This window comes from Schistocerca nitens, chromosome 2 (genome assembly GCF_023898315.1).
Source record: "Schistocerca nitens isolate TAMUIC-IGC-003100 chromosome 2, iqSchNite1.1, whole genome shotgun sequence".
NCBI lineage: Eukaryota > Metazoa > Arthropoda > Insecta > Orthoptera > Acrididae > Schistocerca > Schistocerca nitens.
Window position 1 is genome coordinate 942,113,552 of NC_064615.1, and position 22,161 is coordinate 942,135,712.

Sequence of the window (22,161 nt, forward strand, 5' to 3'; positions counted from 1 at the left end):
GGAACAAGTTGGTGCTGCCACTTCAGAAACTGTTGCATTATAAAAATGATCTTCTTTGTGTGTGTTCATTTTGTTATGTTTAACAAATACACCATATTGTGGCTGAGTCATTAGAAAAAACTATATCTTATACTTCGCAAGCCATAATACAGTGTGTAGCAGAGCATTTAAGGTTTTTTTAAAACAAAAAAAACAGGAGGTCTTTTAAGACACACAAAATGATGCTGAATTATCAGGTTTACTTTGCATTAATGGAGGCAGTACAAGCTATGTTTTTTCCTGCTTGGTTACTGATTTATTGAAATGCCAAGTTGGGCACCACCACCACCACCACCAAGAACTTTCTTTCCTGGTAGACTAATTGCCATGGAAACAAAGACAGTACCATCTAATCCATACACAGAATATGAAGCTATACAGTGTGGAAATTAATTTATGGGCCTTATATAATGCCACAAGTTAAAAATTGAACAATTAAGAATTATCCAATCAGCTGACAGGTCCCCTCAAACCTGCAACTTGCTCTTATAAACATCACAGTGACATCTCTTCAATCCTGTACTAAAGTCTGGATGTAAGAAAATTGTGCATCCACAATTAGAGTAAAAACTGTGAACTTACAGTCGCAACAAAGATGAATCACAAACTAATTAATGCTCTCCAAATGAAATGTGAACACTGACATTACAGAACAGCCATCACAAAGTATAAGCTTTTTTATTGTGACAATAACTGAATAATGAATACACCATTATTTTTGAAGAAATTTGGTTGATTTCCAATTACTGAACATACAGACATAAGTGTATTGTGTGTGTGAGTGTGAGAGAGAGAGAGAGAGAGAGAGAGAGAGGAAGAGAGGAAGAGAGAGAGAGAGAGAGAGAGAGAGAGAGAGAGAGAGAGAGGAAGAGAGAGGAAGAGAGAGAGAGAGAGAGAGAGAGGAAGAGAGAGAGAGAGAGAGAGAGAGAGAGAGAGAGAGAGAGGAAGAGAGAGAGAAAATATGGCTGAAATTGGAATCGTTACCAGGACGTTCTTGTTTAGAGAGAGAGAGAGAGAGAGAGAGAGAGAGAGAGAGAGAGAGAATATGGCTGAAATTGGAATCGTTACCAGGACGTTCTTGTTTACTTTCCAGTTTTTAGGGGTTCTCAAAGAAACATTTTTTGTTCATTTTAGGTTTCTTAAAAAGAATTATTCTGGGACCTTAATCAACCCAAATGTAATGTGTTACCATGTTGTAGGATATAAATAAATAAATCTCTGGATATACACAAATTAATTATAAAGTATGCAAGTACCAGCATATTTTTATGCCACATAATGACTTTATCTTACAGAACATTAAGACTAAAGTTATATTTATTACCTTATTGCTGAATATATCTGAACAATACTTTCTATATTTTCTGTAACAATGTACCAAAACATTCAACAAATATGGTACGAAAACATAACTTTCCTCTGACATTTAACAATATCCACTTTTTATCACAGTACAACTACAAATAACAATTAAAACACAAATATAACAGTTTATTTCTTAACATAAGCAAGATTTTTCACACACTTTCTAATTACAAAACATTTTGGCATGGATTACAAACACATTTCATTAACACATACACAAATTAAACCATTATAGCAAATGACAATGGAAACATATAAAAATACAGTCTTATCAGAGGAAGTTTTATCTTTAAAGCTTGCTTTCATAGGTAACAGTACAAAATTCTTTGGTGCATAACATGCACAGGAAAATAATCATCATTCTAATACATCGAATAACTGAATTAGTGCTCTGTTTTAGTTTTATGTTGTCCTTAGAGGCACATCTAGCAGTATCAGTCAAAGTTACAAACCAATAACCACTGTACAACATTTAGGTAATTATGAAGTATGCAGACAAAAAAACCATCAAAGCTGTAAAATGATGGATAAACAATCTGCAACTTTTAAAAGGTTCAGTCTTTTGTAAATTCTACAATTACTGCACTCACAAAAATACTTTCTTCATAGCAATGACTTACAGGTTTTGTACTAATAATACAGATGGACTGGAAGGAATATCACAGTGGCAACAGAAAAAAAACACACAATTCAAGTAGCCAGAAATAATATGTCAAAAGGATGCATTACTACAGCTTTTAACAAAATGAAATCAATTTTTCAAATGATTTGAAAACAACTTTCACAACTCACCTTTCTACTCCACAGATGATATATATGTATCCGTTTCACCCACATCATTAAAAAAACAGAATTTGCATTTAACATGTAAGCAAAAGACTTGACCTTAAACCCTTCAAAACTGTTAATACAATTTCTTCAGGTACATGAGTATATCATTTTTTCGAAGATTTGCTATGAGATTTTTTACGGTGGACTGAAGAACTTTTATGTTTCTTCATCTGCCTATCATTTTTGGAAAAGCAGTATGAGCAAAACCAATCAACATTTTCATCTGGTGCAGAGTCAATTCCTACACATGCCCAGTGGTACCATGCATAGCAGTCATCGCAGCGTATCATTGGGCTACCATCATCTTGTCCACCACATGAAGGGCACACCCAAACACGGTTGCCAGATTCATCAAAATAGAATCCAACAGGACCATCATCTGAAATAGTTACAGGAAGACCATTCACTGGTACTTGAACTTTGGGAAGCGAGGGTTGTTGCGAGACAGAAGGAATAACAACAGGTGAAGACGCTGCCACAGGTAATGATGCTGACAACCCATGGCGCTTTTTGGAGTGTTCTGTCAGTGCTGAATGTTTGTGTTTTCTCTTCGCACCAGAAACAGTTTCTTTGTGGGACAGACCACCAGACCGTTTATCACCTGAGAGTGATGTCAACTGCATCAGACCTTCTGCAGCCACTAGATCACTTTTTGAGTGAACCTTATCTCCATCAAACTGTACCTTTTCTTTCTTTGGGCTATGTTTCTTTTCATGCTTCTTTTTCTTTTTCTTATGTTTGTGCTTCTCTCTGCTTATTTCAACAACAGGAGGTGTCGCTTTACCCGGTGTTGGTGGTCTTGCAGGTGGGGGAGTGCCTAAATCTAAGCCAAGCTGTACCTCTTGGGCATCACTTATAACTTTTTTACATCTAGAATGTACAGAGATTCCTGTAGGAACATCTGGAGTACGTGGTGTTTTCGGTGTTTCTGTGATTCTTACAGCTGATGGTGTTCCAAATAAAGCTTTAGCTGGTTTCACCACATCAATTTCCGAGTCACTGCTACTGCTATAAATGAGAGCTGCCCTTACACGCCAAGTGGGCATATTAGTTGAACTAGATATTTCTTCTTTCACCCTTTTATGGGAGTGCTTTGACAATGACTCTTCTGTTGTAGCAGAAGATGTTGTCTTACTTGAAACACACTCTTTTTCCTTTCCTTTAATGTCCATATTCACAGGTGTCATTACCCTACTTGTTTTGTTGGGTTTTGTTGTATCATTTCCCACAACTTTACTCACAACTGGGGGCTGGGAGATTCCTTTATCACTGTGCAGCTTCTGTACTTCATTTGTAACTGGAGGCACCTTCTGTGCACGTATGAGATCTGTTCCCTTGGTAGTGTTTGATTTATGATCTTTGTCCTTGACAATGTCACACTTTTTCTTCTTTTGGACAATGTCTGGAGCAAATAGATTATCTAAAGTAGCATCCCATTGGCTGCCTGTTTTCTGGGGGAGTTTAGTAAATGATCCAGCATGTTTCACTTTTTTACTCGAAAGGTTCCCTTTATTGCTTGTGCATGCTTCTTTTGTGGACGATTTTGCAGAGGAATTAAGCAGCTTTTTTGACGGTGTTGCAGTTTCAGTCTTTTTATCTTGCTTTTCTCTTAATTTATCAGCTGGCACAGGAAGATGGGAAGTTCTTTCCTTCGATACAGGTTTATTTCTCTCGTTGATATTCATATCCACAATTGTAGCTAAGCTATTGCTTTTATATGTCGAAGATGGTGTAACAGCAGTATCTGTGAACTTAGTAATTTTTGGTTGCTTATTCTCAATAGGATCAACACTTGACTGAGTTTCAGCAGAATTACCAACTACACACTTTGGACTGTTCCTTTGGTGATTGATAGGCTCAGACTTATCTACAGTCTTTACTGTTTGGGGATCTGTCAATAACAAAGGTTTAACACTTTCTTTTGGAGTGCATGTGAGACTTCCATCATCTAATGAGCTCTTTCCTTCCTTATTATTAATTGTAATTTCAGTCTTAATTTGTGACTTTTGTGGCATTAAATTATTTGAATTAAGAGTAGATGAAGTTTGATCACTTGTTACAGGGTTTACATCCATGGGTTCTTTTTTAATAGGAACACTGCTCCACTGCGAACTCTCAAGTGGTTCAGACTTTGGTTTATCCCCTAATTTTTTACACTGAGGTAGTAGATTATTAACAGTTGTGTCTGGTCCAAAATCAGGACTATCTTTATAAGATGTAGCACCAGGCACAGTTTGCATATTGTGCTTCAATGCCAATTTATTGTCCGTTGAAATATGCTTTGCACCAGGTAATTGTAATGGCTTAGGATTTCTCTCTTTTGATGATGCAAGGGTTAAGGATTTTTTATCCACATGATGAGAATGTTGCAGAATATCCTTTGAAGTCATAGAATTCAATGGATTCCCCTTAGAATTAATGTATTTTTGTGAATTGAATGGCTGTGTTTTGTCACAAAATCTTGAAGTAAAAGCTGAGTCAATGCTTTGTCCAGAGGAACATTCAGGTGGAGGTCTTACCTTACCCATCCCTAAAACAGTTTTGATTTTTGTTTTACTAACTCCTGTGTTCTCCTTCCCTTTAATTTTTTTCTTTTCCTTCTTTGTATGGAAGCCACTCAAAGCACGCTGTCTGTCAGGAGAAGGCGAATATCGAGGTGGTGTAGTTGGCCTGCGAGCAGATGGCTGTCTACCATCACGTGATGCTGAGAGGATACCACATTCTGTCATCGCCACCACTGAGGCTTGTGATGCTTGAGGTATACTGTCTGTTGATCTGGATATATCCTCAGCCTTACAAGATCCTCCTGTGACATCAACTGAAACTTCAGATGGATATATACCAACATTTGAATCTGTATGCTGTGTGGGTGGTACCAGATGGCTACAGCATTCATCTTCTGATTCAGCCCAACTGTCGAAGAACTGAAGATGCTGTTCCACTCCATTACGGCGGGAAGGCACTTGCACTGGGAAGACTGGAACTGCACCAGAAGAGGTAGTGCCACTGTTCTCAGGCCACGGAACTTGGCCAACTTCATGAATATACTCCTCTAGAGGGGGGATAGTAACTCCTGCATCACTAAGAGCAAGAGCAAGATCTTCAAGAACTGGAACTGTTGAACCACGTTGTTCAGCATACTCGTGAGCTCCCTTACCAAGGCTTTTGATATAATGTTCTAGAAGATCAATCAGTACTTCCATAGATGTTGGTTTTATCTTCCTCCAACCAATCGTCTGGCAGAGTGCAGCAACAACAATTCGTAGACATTTTCTTGCGAACACATTTGCCATTGCAGTCACTCCTCCAAATTCACTTGGAGTTACAGCAAACTGGCACTAACGAATGTGTGTGTCATGTTTCTTCATAAAATTTCGCAGTGCCTCTTTCTGGAAAATCATAGGAATTACATACACACACACATCATCAAGACAGAGTTTACAACAACAATATTTATTTCTGAGAAGTAAAGGAATGACAGGGAAATTTCTTTAACGTAGAAAGAGCTCAAAGTTGTAAACTAAAATAATGGGCTCTGCTAGGATTCCAAATGCATAATCAAATATTCAACACACAAACAGTTATCAATTCCTATTTGAACATTTGTATGAGAGTTTAAAACTATAGTTACAGTTCTGAAAACTTAAACTGCAATTACTATACAGCATTGCATTGAATGGAGTGGGGGTGGGACATGAACGATCAAAATCAAGTTTAATTAAACAATGACAAAATAAATTTACACTGTATGAGCTAAATCACTGTTTAATTAAAAATAATAAAATAAACTTTCATTATACTACTCTGATGCCACTGCATACAAATCTTACCCACAGTAATGACACACTATGCATTAAAGAGCTCAGTTGTATCAGATCACAGTCAATCACTTATTAGCTTGCTAATTATCTTGTATAGACCTGCCTCATTGTTGGATTGTGGTGCTAGCTCAGAATCTAGGTAATTTCCTTCCACACATCATACATCTTTTCCCACCCAACATTCAGTGTATTTTATATTACTGCTGTTGGGGCGGCACAACTAATCACTGGGTTAGTTGAAGCAACAACGAAGGAATAGGTATGGGCTCACATTTGTAAAGCGAAAATGGTACAGTAGACGACAATATTATTTGTGGTTGGCGTACTTTATAGGAAAGTGCATCTGCTGGAGGGTTAATAAAATAGGGGGAATGATAAATTAATGGCAAGAACCAGGTAATGCAGTAACAACTATTATTACAAACAGCAGCCTGGTATAATGACAAAAATTTGTATTCATATGCAGCATTCACACAAATTCAAAACCATCAAATTTCGGATGGATGATTTTCCTGAAGCTGCGAATTTCAAAATTTTGATAACTCCATCAACAGAATGCTTAGGGGAAAAAAGTTTAGGAGACTCTAAAGGAGGATATTTCATTTTTCATCTCGGGATCTTCTCCTGACATTTGTTTAATGATTTTTCTGATTTTTGTCAGCACAAATTTCACTGTCAAAGGTTCACCCTACATTGTTGGTTGTGGACAACTAAAGCCTCAACAGTTTTTCTGTTTGAAGTTTGGTTGGCACTCAAGCTCAATTAACCACAGATCAAATGGCAAATAGGTTGCAGCTCAGTGAGGGAATTATCTTGGCATTCACCTGAATAACAGGTGAACCACACTATGGGAAACTAAATACATTGACAAGGTGGTAATTTTAAGCCTGCTCCTCCTGCACACAAATCCAATGCCTTAATCCTTTGAATGTCAAGGTAACAATCTATCTTTATCCTTTACAGATGCCAGTACTGTCAGAGACGCAATTTTTCCCCACTCTGTTTACTTTCACATAGCTTATAATTGTAGCTAGCAGGATTGTATTGATGCTCAACATTTTGATTTACATGTACATTGATAGTTAACAACTTTTGAGCACCACTGCAGTCAAATATTGAAGATTGACAACACTGCTACTGCATTATTAGTTTGCTGACATCATGCTTTGTAACTTTTTTACATTTTGTTATTTCATCAGCCAGCATCGTTTTTGTGAAGTATTTTTATTTAATGTTTTTTTCTGTGCTATTTCTCTTTAAGCTAATGTTTTCAGTTTGTTTCATTTCCTTTTGCAATTTATTTTTTTTTTAATTAGTCCAACAATGAAATTTGAAAGTTACTGGAAAATAATGGTGATACAAAGTATTTTCATGAAAGTAGCAGTGGTTCAGAAAGTAAGTCATGTTCCTGCTGATATACTGATTGAAAGAGAAGACAGAATGAAAAATACATGATACACTGAAGTGATTGCACTTTAACCCATTACATCCCATTGTATGATTTATCATACACTTGCTCTTCTCAGGCATATTTGTTTTCAGAAGCTCTCAGTCAACAGCTGAAATATTTCTTTTATGTTTTACTGTTAATTTGAAACTCCATCACTGAAACTAACAGTAGCAGTGGAGATCAGGATTGTTTATTTCCTGGTGGAAAGCATTTGTTCTAGTGGTATTGACTCTGCTGCTTCTCATCATGGACAGTTGGTAAGTAATAAAAGTATGATGTGCAGGTTCATAATTTCGCTCATATTATTACGGATTAGTAATTTGAATATTTAAATGCAATATATAATCACACACTGGAAAAGAGTACTTTATATGCTTTGTTGTGGTACTTACTTGTATCTTTACGTATGAAATATCATACAGTGGGCAATAAGAGGTCATTTTCTTGCAGTTGGTCCGATTTATTTCAGATATAATTTGGAAAAGGAGTGGGACTGAGAAGAAGTTCTAAATATCCTGTTCTCCACAAAAGATGATGAAACTTTGTCAGACATATTTATATTTGATACATGCCAGGAGCTAGAATTTGTACTTGTTCTGCCAAATGATGGTGTGGACACTGATGATGATCAGATTGTGATGCAATAGTTGCTGGTTTAGGGAAGAAGGTTCTGGGACAAACTGCAGGGATAAGATTAGTAAATACTGACAGCCTTGCTAAAAATGTTACATCTTCATCCACTTAAGAGGAAAATCCCAGCTGTTCCAAATCGCAAAAGTGGTCTTAAGTTAGGAAAACAAGACACTGGATAGAAGAATAGGCTCTTCACCAAAAATTGACGTATCTCGTGATCCTACACTAACTATTATTTTTATCATTTGTCTTTTATTATTGCAATGTCTTACTTTATTCATGTAGTGCAGTAGTTATTTGGTTGGTTCTACTATATAGATTTGCGATGTCTACTTAATGTATAAATAAATACTTTAACCTTAAAATATAAATAAAATGAACTTTACAATACCTAGGTATTATTATTGTACTTTCTCTTCATTTATTTGTGTAATGAATGATAATCATGAAAAATTCATCATATTAATTGTTATAAAATTGTGTAAGGAATTCTACCCCTTATTGCCCACCGTATGTTATATCATAAGTAAAAATGATTTATGAACTGACGACCATCATCATAAACTAACATCAATACTGTGATTATTAATCCATGGGGGTAGTGGATCTGAAATTTTATCAAAACCTAAAAAAAAAAAAATTAATTCTGGAATATAATGGGTTAAACACAACAGCCAATACCACATCCATTTCACGATGTGCCTGGACCAAAGCTCATGCCAACAGTGTGGGATATTCTGCACCTGAATATTTGAATTTATATCTATTTACTCTGTCCGAGTGTATATAAAAACAAAGATGATGTGACTTACCATACGAAAGCCCTGGCAGGTCGATAGACACACAAACAAACACAATCATACACACACAATTCTAGCTTTCGCAACCAACGTTTGCTTCATCAGGAAAGAGGGAAGGAGAGGGAAAGACGAAAGGATGTGGGTTTTAAGGGAGAGGGAAGGAGTCATCCCAATCCCGGGAGCGGAAAGACTTACCTTAGGGGGGAAAAAGGACAGGTATACACTCGCACACACACCCATATCCAACCACACATACACAAACAGACATTTGTAAAGGCAAAGAGATTAGGTAGAGATGTCAGTCGAGGCAGAAGTACAGAGGCAAAGATGTTGTTGAAAGACAGGTGAGGTATGAGCGGCGGCAACTTGAAATTAGCGGAGGTTGAGGCCTGGCGGATAACGAGAAGAGAGGATATACTGAAGGGCAAGTTCCCATCTCTGGAGTTCTGACAGGTTGGTGTTAGTGGGAAGTATCCAGATAACCCGGACGGTGTAACACTGTGCCAAGATGTGATGGCCGTGCACCAAGGCATGTTTAGCCACAGGGTGATCCTCATTACCAACAAACACTGTCTACCTGTTGCTGGTCATTCCCACATAGAAAGCTTCACAGTGTAGGCAGGTCAGTTGGTAAATCACGTGGGTGCTTTCACACGTGGCTCTGCCTTTGATCGTGTACACCTTCTGGGTTACAGGACTGGAGTAGGTGGTGGTGGGAGGGTGCATGGGACAGGTTTTACACCGGGGGCGGTTACAAGGGTAGGAGCCAGAGGGTAGGGAAGGTGGTTTGGGGATTTCATAGGGATGAACTAAGAGGTTACGAAGGTTAGGTGGACGGCGGAAAGACACTCTTGGTGGAGTGGGGAGGATTTCATGAAGGATGGATCTCATTTCAGGGCAGGACGTGAGGAAGTCGTATCCCTGCTGGAGAGCCACATTCAGAGTCTGATCCAGTCGCGGAAAGTATCCTGTTACAAGTGGGGCACTTTTGTGGTTCTTCTGTGGGAGGTTCTGGGTTTGAGGGGATGAGGAAGTGGCTCTGGTTATTTGCTTCTGTACCAGGTCGGGAGGGTAGTCGCGGGATGCGAAAGCTGTTTTCAGGTTGTTGGTGTAATGGTTCAGGGATTCCGGACTGGAGCAGATTCGTTTGCCACGAAGACCTAGGCTGTAGGGAAGGGACCGTTTGATGTGGAATGGGTGGCAGCTGTCATAATGGAGGTACTGTTGCTTGTTGGTGGGTTTGATGTGGACGGACGTGTGAAGCTGGCCATTGGACAGATGGAGGTCAACGTCAAGGAAAGTGGCATGGCATTTGGAGTAGGACCAGGTGAATCTGATGGAACCAAAGGAGTTCAGGTTGGAGAGGAAATTCTGGAGTTCTTCTTCACTGAGTCCAGATCATGAAGATGTCATCAATAAATCTGTACCAAACTTTGGGTTGGCAGGCCTGGGTAACCAAGAAGGCTTCCTCGAAGCGACCCAGGAATAGGTTGGCGTACGAGGGGGCCATCCTAGTACCCATGGCTGTTCCCTTTAATTGTTGGTATGTCTGGCCTTCAAAGGTGAAGAAGTTGTGGGTCAGGATGAATCTGGCTAAGGTAATGAGGAAAGAGGTTTTAGGTAGGGTGGCAGGTGATCGGCGTGAAAGGAAGTGCTCCATCGCATTGAGGCCCTGGACGTGCGGAATATTTGTGTATAAGGAAGTGGCATCAATGGTTACAAGGATGGTTTCTGGGGGTAACAGATTGAGTAAGGAGTCCAGGCGTTCGAGAAAGTGGTTGGTGTCTTTGATGACCCAGTCTGTTACCCCCAGAAGCCATCCTTGTAACCATTGATGCCACTTCCTTATACACAAATATTCCGCACGTCCAGGGCCTCACTGCGATGGAGCACTTCCTTTCACGCCGATCACCTGCCACCCTACCTAAAACCTCTTTCCTCATTACCTTAGCCAGATTCATCCTGACCCACAACTTCTTCACCTTTGAAGGCCAGACATACCAACAATTAAAGGGAACAGCCATGGGTACTAGGATGGCCCCCTCGTACGCCAACCTATTCCTGGGTCGCTTAGAGGAAGCCTTCTTGGTTACCCAGGCCTGCCAACCCAAAGTTTGGTACAGATTTATTGATGACATCTTCATGATCTGGACTCACAGTGAAGAAGAACTCCAGAATTTCCTCTCCAACCTGAACTCCTTTGGTTCCATCAGATTCACCTGGTCCTACTCCAAATGCCATGCCACTTTCCTTGACGTTGACCTCCATCTGTCCAATGGCCAGCTTCACACGTCCGTCCACATCAAACCCACCAACAAGCAACAGTACCTCCATTATGACAGCTGCCACCCATTCCACATCAAACGGTCCCTTCCCTACAGCCTAGGTCTTCGTGGCAAACGAATCTGCTCCAGTCCGGAATCCCTGAACCATTACACCAACAACCTGAAAACAGCTTTCGCATCCCGCGACTACCCTCCCGACCTGGTACAGAAGCAAATAACCAGAGCCACTTCCTCATCCCCTCAAACCCAGAACCTCCCACAGAAGAACCACAAAAGTGCCCCACTTGTAACAGGATACTTTCCGCGACTGGATCAGACTCTGAATGTGGCTCTCCAGCAGGGATACGACTTCCTCACGTCCTGCCCTGAAATGAGATCCATCCTTCATGAAATCCTCCCCACTCCACCAAGAGTGTCTTTCCGCCGTCCACCTAACCTTCGTAACCTCTTAGTTCATCCCTATGAAATCCCCAAACCACCTTCCCTACCCTCTGGCTCCTACCCTTGTAACCGCCCCCGGTGTGAAACCTGTCCCATGCACCCTCCCACCACCACCTACTCCAGTCCTGTAACCCAGAAGGTGTACACGATCAAAGGCAGAGCCACGTGTGAAAGCACCCACGTGATTTACCAACTGACCTGCCTACACTGTGAAGCTTTCTATGTGGGAATGACCAGCAACAAACTGTCCATTCGCATGAATGGACACAGGCAGACAGTGTAATGTGTAATGAGGATCACCCTGTGGCTAAACATGCCTTGGTGCACGGCCATCACATCTTGGCACAGTGTTACACCGTCCGGGTTATCTGGATACTTCCCACTAACACCAACCTGTCAGAACTCCAGAGATGGGAACTTGCCCTTCAGTATATCCTCTCTTCTCGTTATCCGCCAGGCCTCAACCTCCGCTAATTTCAAGTTGCCGCCGCTCATACCTCACCTGTCTTTCAACAACATCTTTGCCTCTGTACTTCTGCCTTGACTGACATCTCTACCGAATCTCTTTGCCTTTACAAATGTCTGCTTGTGTATGTGTGGTTGGATATGGGTGTTTGTGCGAGTGTATACCTGTCCTTTTTCCCCCCTAAGGTAAGTCTTTCCGCTCCCGGGATTGGGATGACTCCTTCCCTCTCCCTTAAAACCCACATCCTTTCGTCTTTCCCTCTCCTTCCCTCTTTCCTGATGAAGCAAACGTTGGTTGCGAAAGCTAGAATTGTGTGTGTATGATTGTGTTTGTTTGTGTGTCTATCGACCTGCCAGCGCTTTCGTATGGCAAGTCACATCATCTTTGGCTGCAGTAAGAGATTTTGTAACATGTTTACAGAACATGGGATTCAGCAAACTAATTACACTGTTTTCATACAGGAGCGCAAAATCATCTAAGGCATTTCCATGGTTTGGTAAAATGTATTCTGCTCCAAAACACAACTGCATACATTGAGCATATTAGTTAACTGTCCAATTATTATCTTTGTAAACAATATTAAAAATTTCCTTTTTCTTGTGTCACTTTACTCAGAAATTTGTATAGATATTAAAAACATTAGTGAGCTTCCTTTAAAGCAAGTACAGTGTTAATTATGTTGAAATAAAATCAAATTAAATTAACATTTACTAGTTTTAAGAAATGCTTTTTACTTCATCACTTATTAACAATTTATAGTGGAGAAGTGTGACAATCTGGATATACTATAACAAACTACACATTTTTGTGTGTAAGTGGCATTTTTTCATGTTTTTAAATTCAATGCAGCATGATATATAGTAATTTAAACAGAATACTACATGACAATGTATAAACTGTAAGATATTTTTAGCAGTCACCATTGTAAAAGGCTGATTGCAAAAAGGTTAACTGATGCATCATAAGCTTAGTTCCAATTAGTGAAAATGAAGTAGTAAAGGTAATTAACCACTTCAATGCTATAGAGTTCCTCTTTGCATTCCATGCTGAGGCGGCTTTTGCTATGACTGTACTGCTTGCCAAATGCTGGTGCCTGTGCTGAGAGACAGCATTCCAGCTAATGTGAAATACGTATCACCCAATTTTTCAAAAATTAGTAAGTGGAAAAAAAGGGAGTGTTGCACATCTTACCGTCTGATATCTTCGACTGATAAAGGACAATCCCCCCCCCGCTAAATGTCATAGTTATTATAATGCACCACATTAGGTGACTGATAAGGGACTGAATTTTTTTTCTTCTTTTTTCGTTATATGCTGTAGTTATTATTATACTGCATCAAATTAAGTACAACATAAAACAAAGCTGTAAAGATTTTACAGAGACAAAAATGCATTGCCTAAATGTTGCATATGGTTGATTCAGCTCGTACATTGCAGTGAATTAAATGTAGATAAGACATTTACACCCCCTTGCACATTATGAATCACGTGTTCATAACAATTGCATTATCTTAAACAATTCAAGATGTCAAAACAAGGTTCTTTGCAAATCGCATGCACTTAGGCACATATGTTGTATGATAAATACTCTTAAGTATTTTATTCAATGAGATACTGAAGTAACTCATCCACAGCAGCGAGAGGTCAGCGGCTCAGGACACAATCAGGTGTCCATCCCACTGTAGGAAAATCCAAGCAGTACGCATATAGAAGTCCACATCACCTGGCAAACGGCTTAGCAGCAAAAGTGTTGGAAACCTTAAACGCAACAGCCAGTAGATGCAGATGAAATACCAGTCTCTCTTATTATGCAAAGTGCTTCAGTAACTGCAAAATCCTTGGTACACAAATGAGGGAGTAGAACCTGAGACGTTAACAATTTCTCAGGCGATAACTTTAAATAAAAGCTATCAACTTATTATTCCTCTCAGCATTTTCTAAATTCCTTGAGAGATCATATGAAACAACAAAGCTATTTAATAGTAATAAACATGACTTTCAAAACTGGCAGGTGTAAAGAAACAGAAATAATGGATTAGACACACACAAAATTTAGTAAACAACAAGATAGTTGTAGGAACTAATTTTGAGCTTTCCAAAGCTTTTATACTGTTGGTCATCAAATTGAGGTAAGAGAGAAGCAACTGGAATCAAAATAGTAAAAAGTAAGTGGTTCAAATCCTATATATCCAAAATACAACACAAGTAGTGGAACTTGCATCAGCTCATTATAATCATGAAGTCGGATTAGTATCTGTCACCAAGAAAGTTAAACAGGTGAAGAGCAAGATGGTGTGGAGGACCCCTTTTGTTCCTTATTAACATAAATGATATGGTTATAATAGAGGGAAACATTCCACGTAGGAAAAATATATCTAAAAACAAAGATGATGTGACTTACCAAATGAAAGTGCTGGCAGGTCGACAGACACACAAACGAACACAAACATACACACAAAATTCAAGCTTTCGCAACAAACTGTTGCCTCATCAGGAAAGAGGGAAGGAGAGGGAAAGACGAAAGGATGTGGGTTTTAAGGGAGAAGGTAAGGAGTCATTCCAATCCCGGGAGCGGAAAGACTTACCTTAGGGGGAAAAAAGGACGGGTATACACTCGCGCGCACACACACACACATATCCATCCACACATATACAGACACAAGTAGACATCTCACAAGCAGACATATTTAAAGTCTTTGGTCTTTAAATATGTCTGCTTGTGTCTGTATATGTGTGGATGGATATGTGTGTGTGTGTGCGCGCGCGAGTGTATACCCGTCCTTTTTTCCCCCTAAGGTAAGTCTTTCCGCTCCCGGGATTGGAATGACTCCTTACCTTCTCCCTTAAAACCCACATCCTTTCGTCTTTCCCTTTCCTTCCCTCTTTCCTGATGAGGCAACAGTTTGTTGTGAAAGCTTGAATTTTGTGTGTATGTTTGTGTTCTTGTGTTCGTTTGTGTGTCTGTCGACCTGCCAGCACTTTCATTTGGTAAGTCACATCATCTTTGTTTTTAGATATATTTATTAACATAAATGATATACAGACCTCAGACACTGCATCTAAATTACATTTGCAGACAATACTAATGTAATGAATGAATTTAATTCTTTGGGGAGGCTGAAAGGGACTAAACATAGTATTGCTGGCATGTAATCAGCAGAGGTGATACCCTTCACAAAGGGCAAAGAAAGATGATCATGCATTCGTGGCACCTTTTACGGTACACAGCTTGTTAGTAGTGACGCCATTCTCTGTTTCAAGCCTCCAAAAGAAGAATACATAGTGTCAACTGCAAATTGGATCACAGTATCCACATCTCCAGGGTTTCTATCTCAGTGCTTCCTTTGCTAACTGGTCTATAAGATAATTTCCAGGAATCCCAACGTGACTTGGGGCCCAGAAGAATATAATTGAGCAACAAGTATTGTGGACACAAGAAAGATGATCATGTCAAGACCAATGGGTTTCAAGGATAGCATTTGGCTTATGGCTAGTAAGCTGCTTGGAGTGTTACAACAGATTAGCAAATTTTCAAGAGTGCAAATGTAGAGGAGAGTTTGGATAATGTCCACTAATTGTAATGTAAACACACTACACCCGGACGGCAGCGAGTGCTGAAAAATGTGCCCTGGAACGTGTGAAGGCATAACTGATTTAATTGTCGACCTCTGCACTATCACTACAGATGACTATTGAACCATGAAATTCACCAAGAACTGAAAGAAACAAATGCCAAAATGCAGGCCAACTGAAATGTTCAGCCAGATCTTTGGATGAAGTACACACAACTGTTGTAGAGGAGGTTGGTTTCACGAAGGTAACCTGACAAGAGGAAACCGAGGTCAGGGTGAAGAGACTCCAGGTAAACTGCTGTTAGAACACCAGGCTTAGGTCACCCTTGTGGGAGGTAAATCCCCCTGTGAGGGGAATGTAAATAGTAATTTGGGCGCACAGGGTAACTGTGGATCTGTAGGACGATGAATCCCAGTCTCTATCAGGAGACAATGAGGGTGGTTTGATAAGACTGGTAAATTTCCAAGAAAGAATGGAACATTTTTGTTGCAACTTCACAGTTGGTAAGCTCGATTGTTCCAGGATTGGGTAACTAATCTCAATAATGTACAGCATACTGTTCAGCGATGACAGCTGTCCTAATTGCTCGGTGTGTCCACTGTGATTGAAAATGGAGAACAAGAGAGTTCTGTGCTAAACATGGTTGGACAAGCACTGAAGACGAAGCATGCTCCCTTTGTCCAACTGAGGTCACCAAAAGGAAACCATCGATGAAATTCATGATATGGTAATGCAGACTGCCGAATAAAAATGCATGAGATTGCCAAGTCTGTAGGCATGTCACTGAGCAAGTGCAGAATACCTTGCATGGAGAATGGACTACGAAGAAACTGGGTGCGAGGTGGGTGCCGCGATTGCTCAGTCAATGAAAAGTACATGTGGCACAACATTTCAATACAATGTCTCACGATATATAACCACAATCCTAAAAAATGTTTTGTGCCGATTTGTGACTGTTTATGAAATCTTGGTCCATCATTACACTACGGAGTCAAAATGCCAGTCGAAACAATGAAGAATGCTGGTGAATGTGCACCGAAGAAGGCAAAGATAATTTTATCAGTTGGTAAGGTGATGGCCACTGCTTTTTGGAGTTTGCAAGGAATAACCCTTGCAGATTACTTGGGGAAAGGTAAAATCATAACTGGAGCCTATTAGAAAGACCAAGGTTGGTATGCAAATATTGCTCTTTCAGCAGGATAGCTCACCATCGCACACACCATCAATAACAATGGCAACAGTGCATGAACTGGGTTTTAAATTGGTTCCTCATCCACCCTATTCGCCACACTAGCCCCAATTGACTTTTCTCCCTGTTTTCTAACTTGAAATTTTGACTTGCTGGGAACAAATTTTCTCAAATGAAGAAGTGATGGTTGTAGTTGTTGAGTATTTTGTGGAGTTTGACAGAACCTATTTTTCCGATGGGATGAAAAAAGCTGGTGGAGTGCTGGTTCAAATGTATATCCCTCAAAGGAGACTATGTCAAGAAAGTCAAATCCTGCAGTGGTGAACTGGGTCTGACTGCTGTTATATTGAACGGCTGCTTATCCATACACGAGGCACCTCAAATCCAGATGGGACAAGACTAGTGCTTTGTACAGATGCAAGAGGGTGTAGCAGTCTCCAGGCAGTAGTCTTGAGTTTTAATTGGCACTTTTTTTTAAGTTGGCAAATATCTGGTAGCCATGTCAACTGAGAATTTAAAAACCCTAAACAATGATATGACAATCACATTGAGCAGTTCATCACAAAAGTAAAGTTCAGTGTGCGGATGGATGGTTCTATGTTCAATCTGTGAGTGAGAACCCAGTATTGTCCTTTGCTAATGACAAATGTGCAGCTGTCATTCAGAAAAATTCATGGTTATAGAGACATAGTAAATACAAAAGTCATTTGGATGCGCAGACATTGACAAAAAGGCCACCCAGTCTCTTCAGGCCTATTATTTGCTATTGGAAAAAGGATTACACTGAGCATGGACCTCTGTGGGACTCCCTTCTGCTATATATGGAGGATGCTGTAGGACACTCCAACTCCGACAGGCAACTGCAGAGAAAGAGAAAATTCTGGATGGAAATCAGGACAGGGTCTCTATAATCCCACTTGTACAATGTGGTAAGGATGTGGTAGCACCATGAGGTCACACTGGTCTTCCTTAAGTCAATGAAGAAAACAGTGAGTTCCTGGGGAATCGCCAATTCTACTGTGTGTAGCACTGAAGCAGTATTATTGTGTATTACCTATTCACTGTTTTGTTGGTTAGTAGCACTGGTGTTTAAAGTACGGCAATCACATTCTTGAAGGCCCATCACTGAGGGTATTTGGTTGGTTAATTACAGGTGGAGACATGACAAGCAGGAAGTGACCACTCTTGTAGAGACTGCCAAGAACAACAGACTAAAAGATCGATAGCAGTATAAGTTTCATTTGCCTTGATAAATGGGTTGGTGTGCCACTCTTTAGCAAATACCATTCAGCCCCCATTCACTGATTCTTTAAAAATCTAACTCCCACATACAAATCAGCTTCAAATACATGATTACCTTGCAAGTGAGTTAATGTACTACATATTTGATATCAAAGGCATGCAAGAGTGAAAAGATCAGAAAAGGTTTGAAATTGAATGTAAAGTTTATTTGAAGTCACTAAGTGCTCTCACTCTCAAATAATGGATGAATAGTCGGCAAAATATTGCGTGCCCTGAGTTACATTGCCTCAAGACACACAGACATTTTCGAACTTTAGCACTCAACTTTTGTGTTAGACCTTTAACGTAAGACTATACCTCCCTCACCTCAGGGAGTCACACCTAGTGATACGTGGCTGGCGACCACAGGGCCCCGAGCTGAGTCCTGGCATTGCTTCCACTTACTTATGCCAGGCTCCTCACTTTTATCTTTCCTATCTGGCCTCCCTCGGCCAGCTCTTGTTCTTTTCCGACCCTGACGCTATTAGGTTTCGAGGGCTAGGGGTCTTTCATTTTCCAACCTATACTTCTCATGCAGCGTCTGACCCGGAGCGAGCGGCTGCAAAAGGCGTCTGTATCCCATGTTAGGGGCGGCCTCCAGAACTGCGGAAGGCAACGGAATACCACCGCAGATTATCTTCCCTGCATAATGCAGTCTCCAAGAGAGAATAATGGACAAAAATAAAAAATGCTGCAAAATAGTAATGGGAGACTGGAACGCCATTGTGGGAGAAGGGAAAGAGGGAAACATAGTAGGCAGTCATGGTCTTGGAAAGAGAAATGACAGAGGTGAATGGTTAATTGACTTCTGCAGGGAAAGGCAGCTGATAGCGGCAAACACATGGTTCAAGAACCATAAGAGGAGGCTCTACACTTGGAAATCACCAGGGGATAAATACAGAAACCAAATCGGTTTTATACTGGTAGAAGAAAGATACAGGAATGGAATCAAGAAGGTGCACACATTGCCAGGTGCAGATATTAATAGTGGCCACAACTTACTTATGGCAGAAATAGAAATAAGAATGAAAAAACTGAAAAAGGCAACAATGGTGAAGCAGTGGGATTTAGAGAAGATAAGGTCCAACAAAGAACAAATTACAGAAATGCTGTCTCGGGACTTTCTAAACACATTACGAGACAAAGAAGCACCTGATAATGCCAACGAGTATTGGAATATGCTGAAAGAAGGAATCATTAAAGCAGGACAGCAAAATATAGGATATGTAAAAGGGAAAAGGTAAAAAAAACCATGGGTCACACAAGAAATTATTTCCAAGATGGAGGAGAGAAGAAAATTGAAAAACAAGAACACTGAAGATGCAAGAAAGATATACCGAAGGTTAAATAACGAACTGCGAAGAGAAACAGAGCAGGCTAGGAAAAAATGGCTAAAAGAGGAATGTGATGAAATTGAAGAACTGGACAGGAAGGGAAGATACGATTTACTATACAACAGAGTAAAGACTATGACATGGGAACAAAACAGAGCAGGAAGTGCTACTATGGAAATTTTGAGTAAAGACGAAGAGGTAGTGTACAAAGATCGTGACTATGTCCTCCAGAGATGGGAAGAATATATAAAAGAGCTATATGACACAAATAGCAAACCAGAAACTCTGGAACTTGAATCACACAACAGTGTAAGTGATGAAGAGAAAGGACCGACCATCATAATGGAAGAAGTAAAGTCTGCCATTGCTGCAATGAAAAATGGCAAAGCAGTAGGTACAGATACAATACCGAGAGAAATACTAAAATGCTTGAACCACAATGGAATAAGAGAAATATTGAGGTTATGTAATAAAATATATGACAGTGGTGAATGGCCTAAGGACTTTTTGACAACAGTAATGATTCCATTACCGAAAAAACAAGGAACCAAGAAATGCAGCGAGCACAAGACAATCAGCCTCATTTCACATGCAGCCAAAGTGATGTTAAGAATAATTAATAAAAGACTTGAAAAAGTAATAGAGGAGAATCTCGGCGAGGAGCAGTTTGGCTTTAGACGGAATACGGGCACCAGAGATGCAATAGGGCTCCTACGAATCTTGGGAGAAAGGTTTATTGAAAAAGGAAGAGACCTATATATGTGCTTCATCGATTTAGAAAAGGCATTTGATAATGTGGTTTGGGACAAGCTGGCGACTATTATGGGGGAAAAGAGAGTGGACTGGAAAAATAGAAGACTTATAAACTCATTATACCTTAATCAAAAAGTTTCAGTTAAAGTGAGAGGAGAAAGTACAAACTGGATCAGACTAGGGAAAGGAGTAAGACAAGGATGCTGTTTATCACCTACTCTTTTCAACCTGTACTTGCAAAATATGATTGACCAATGCTCATTAGATGACAAAAGAGTAGAAATTGGAGGAAGAAGAGTAGGATGCTTGAGATTTGCTGATGACATGGTCCTTCTAGCCACAGGGGAAAAAGAATTACAGGATTTGGTGGACACCATTGCAACTAACGGAAAAAAATATGGAATGAAAATTAACACAAATAAAACAAAAGTATTGGCAATAGGAGGAAATAAAGAAATAAAAATTGTGTTGAATGGAGAAACACTAGGACAGGTGCAAAATTTTAAGTATCTTCGATAGACACCGACTGGAAGTGCACCACAGAAATTAAAACAAGGATAGCAATGGCAAAAGAGGCGTTTTATAAGAAAAGGAGAATCTTCTGCAGCGGTCTGGACAGAGAACTCAGAAAGAGACTCATAAAATGTCTTTTATGGAGTGTTCTTCTATATGGCGCTGAAACATGGACTATGAGGAAAAAAGACAGAGAAAGGCTGGAGGCTTTTGAGATCTGGACATGGCGGGTGGAAGATGGATAGAATAAGTTGGATGGACAGAGTAAAAAATGAAGAGGTACTGAGAAGAGTGGGAGAGAAAAGACAGTTACTAGATGTAATAAAGAGAAGAAAAAGAAATTGGATTGGGCATATATTAAGAAAGAATGATGGACTGATAAAAACAGTTTTAGAAGGTTATGTAGAAGGGAAAAGGAAGCGAGGAAGGAAGAGATTCCAGATACTGGATGATATGATGGACGGTACAACATACAGCAGCCTTAAGAAATGGAAGCAATGGATCGCAGAAAATGGAGAGGCAAAGGACCTGCTAATATAGCAGATAACTGATGATGATGATGATGATACCTCTTAATGAGCAGACTATGACAGCATTTAAATTTGGTCAATCACTATTTGAAATACTGGAAATCAAAATTTTGTTGCCCTGGAAGTTGTTAGGTAAGCAACCTGCAACTGGAAATGGGCACTGCTTTACCCATTTTGCAGTACAGGTATGCCAAGGTCTGCGTATTTCTTCAACTAGAGTACTTTCATTACATGTTCTATTACCACCCCACACTGGGTTACGGGATCACCAAGGTGAAAAGGTGGAGGTAGCGGACAAGATCAGTTCAACTATCTCTTGTTATTTCATCTCCCTGTGTGGAGAAAAACAGGCATTACACAGAGTAAAATCCGTAGTTGTCTGAGTGTAAACAATCACAGCCTCTAATGCTGTATTGTGTAGTACTTTATCACTAAAAATGTCCACCAGTATCAATTTACAGACCACCTGACAGGGGCATACTTACTATGTTTGCATCATTTATGGTCATTTGAACTGGATGGTGTTATTCATATTTTTCTTGCCCTCAGAATGCAAAAGGTAGTCAAGGGTTTTTTATTCCTGCAACTTTTCTTTAGCATCAGACAGTTCAAAGAATTATGGGAATGTTCCTCTCCTCAGTTTATATATGAGGGCCACCCAGAAAGTAAAGAACATTTGCACTTCTAGTCCGTGCACATGCCTTGTGGCAGCTGCTCATTGGTTCCTGGTGTTAGTCTGGACAGTTGCCACACGTGGTTGTTAAATTGGACCTTGTCACACGGTAAGTGCAGAAATATCTGTGACCATGGCTGTGCTAAATGTAAATCCTGCCAACTGAAGTGCAAGGTGATATTCC

The 22,161-nt window shown here is 40.0% G+C and overlaps 1 protein-coding gene across 1 annotated transcript in view; it reads right to left on the bottom strand.

Annotated features, from left to right (window-relative positions):
- Positions 1 to 949: 949 nt before the first annotated feature.
- The window catches only part of LOC126237266 (transcription initiation factor TFIID subunit 3-like), a 55,602-nt gene continuing 34,390 nt past the window's right edge, over positions 950 to 22,161 (bottom strand). The window contains exon 2 of the mRNA XM_049947194.1: positions 950 to 5,624. Within this exon, the coding sequence (XP_049803151.1) occupies positions 2,340 to 5,528 (3,189 nt within the window). The 5' untranslated portion in view covers positions 5,529 to 5,624 and the 3' untranslated portion in view covers positions 950 to 2,339. The remainder of the gene's footprint in view (positions 5,625 to 22,161) is intronic.